The sequence below is a fragment of the Orycteropus afer genome, unplaced genomic scaffold (genome assembly GCF_000298275.1).
Source record: "Orycteropus afer afer isolate SDZICR_OR568_19922 unplaced genomic scaffold, OryAfe1.0 scaffold00896, whole genome shotgun sequence".
NCBI classification, from domain to species: domain Eukaryota; kingdom Metazoa; phylum Chordata; class Mammalia; order Tubulidentata; family Orycteropodidae; genus Orycteropus; species Orycteropus afer.
This window is the reverse complement of record NW_006922483.1, coordinates 160032-161344: the sequence shown is the minus strand read 5'-3', so window position 1 is coordinate 161344 and position 1313 is coordinate 160032. Positions and strand designations below refer to the sequence as shown.

Here is a 1313-nt window from a genome sequence, read left to right as displayed (position 1 = left end):
TGCCCAACCTTCCTTCCGAGGAGTGGCTGGTGGGTTTGAACTGCCAGCCTTCTGGTTAGCAGTCAAGTGCCTTAGGCACTATGCTACCAGAGCTCCTATAGAGAAGGCAACTCCAGTTTTTCCATAAGGCAAAGTCTTGTGTTCAGCTTGTACAATGTGTGGGGCAGTGTTGGCAGTGACCTTCTAAGCAAAGCCTTATCAGGTATATTTTCTCAGTAGTTAGGGATCACTATGGCGTTACTTTTTAATCATACTCATTTGCCTTTGTTGTTGTTGTTATGTGTCGTTGAGTCAGACCCGACTCATAGCGACCCTTCCTTGGGTTTCTGAGGCAGTATCACTACATTTGCCTTACTCACCAGTAACTACTGTCAAGAGACTACTGCTTCACTGCATTAGAAGGGGAAATATTGCAAGGGAGTTAATATTTGCTAAAGACACTGTGGGCCCTCACCAGCAATCTATTCAAATACTGTTCTCTCTTTTTCTGTCCCTAGGAGTACACCATTGATGTATTCTTTCGCCAGACCTGGCATGATGAGAGACTGAAATTTGATGGACCCATGAAGATCCTGCCACTCAATAATCTCCTGGCTAGTAAGATCTGGACGCCTGACACCTTCTTCCACAATGGAAAGAAATCCGTGGCCCATAACATGACCACACCTAACAAGCTGCTCAGACTGGTGGACAATGGGACCCTTCTTTACACAATGAGGTCAGAGAGTGGTGCCCTTATCCAGGAGGGAGGGCCAAGGTTACTGGGTAGGGGAGACTTGGGTTGGAAGTGGCGTGTTTTAGAGAATCTATTGAAAATTCTGTCACATTTACAGATTAGTAATGCACATACAAGTGTCTGCCTTCTAACGTATTCACATGCATACACACTTAGAGGCATGTACTATAGATGCACATATCAATGGAGTTGCATATATATATACATTCAGAGACACATGGAGATGTGTGCATAGACAGGTTCATGATGTGTAAATGTATACACAGTCAGAGACACACATAGACTACCACACAGGCACCTACATATTCAAGGACATTTAAATCCACAAACTCACAAAACCATGTACACAGACATGAACACTGTGTCAGTCAGAGTAGGCTAGGTTCAACTGTTGCAACAAACAACTTCTATGATACAGAGGTGTGAGGATCAAATGAGATACCAGATAGCTTCTAAAGCATGTAGGATACACGCGCACACACACACATCACATAGATATTATGCTATATTGCCTAGGAATGCTGACGAGTTTGATGGAAGTCAAGTTTACACCAAATATATACATTTTAGTACCAAG

The 1313-nt window shown here is 43.3% G+C and overlaps 1 protein-coding gene across 1 annotated transcript in view; it reads left to right on the top strand.

The window, feature by feature from the left end:
- Positions 1-1313, top strand: part of GABRA3 (gamma-aminobutyric acid type A receptor subunit alpha3) — a 226732-nt gene that overhangs the window by 126950 nt on the left and 98469 nt on the right. The window contains exon 4 of the mRNA XM_007958254.2: positions 498-718. Coding sequence (XP_007956445.1) covers positions 498-718 — 221 coding nt within the window. The remainder of the gene's footprint in view (positions 1-497; positions 719-1313) is intronic.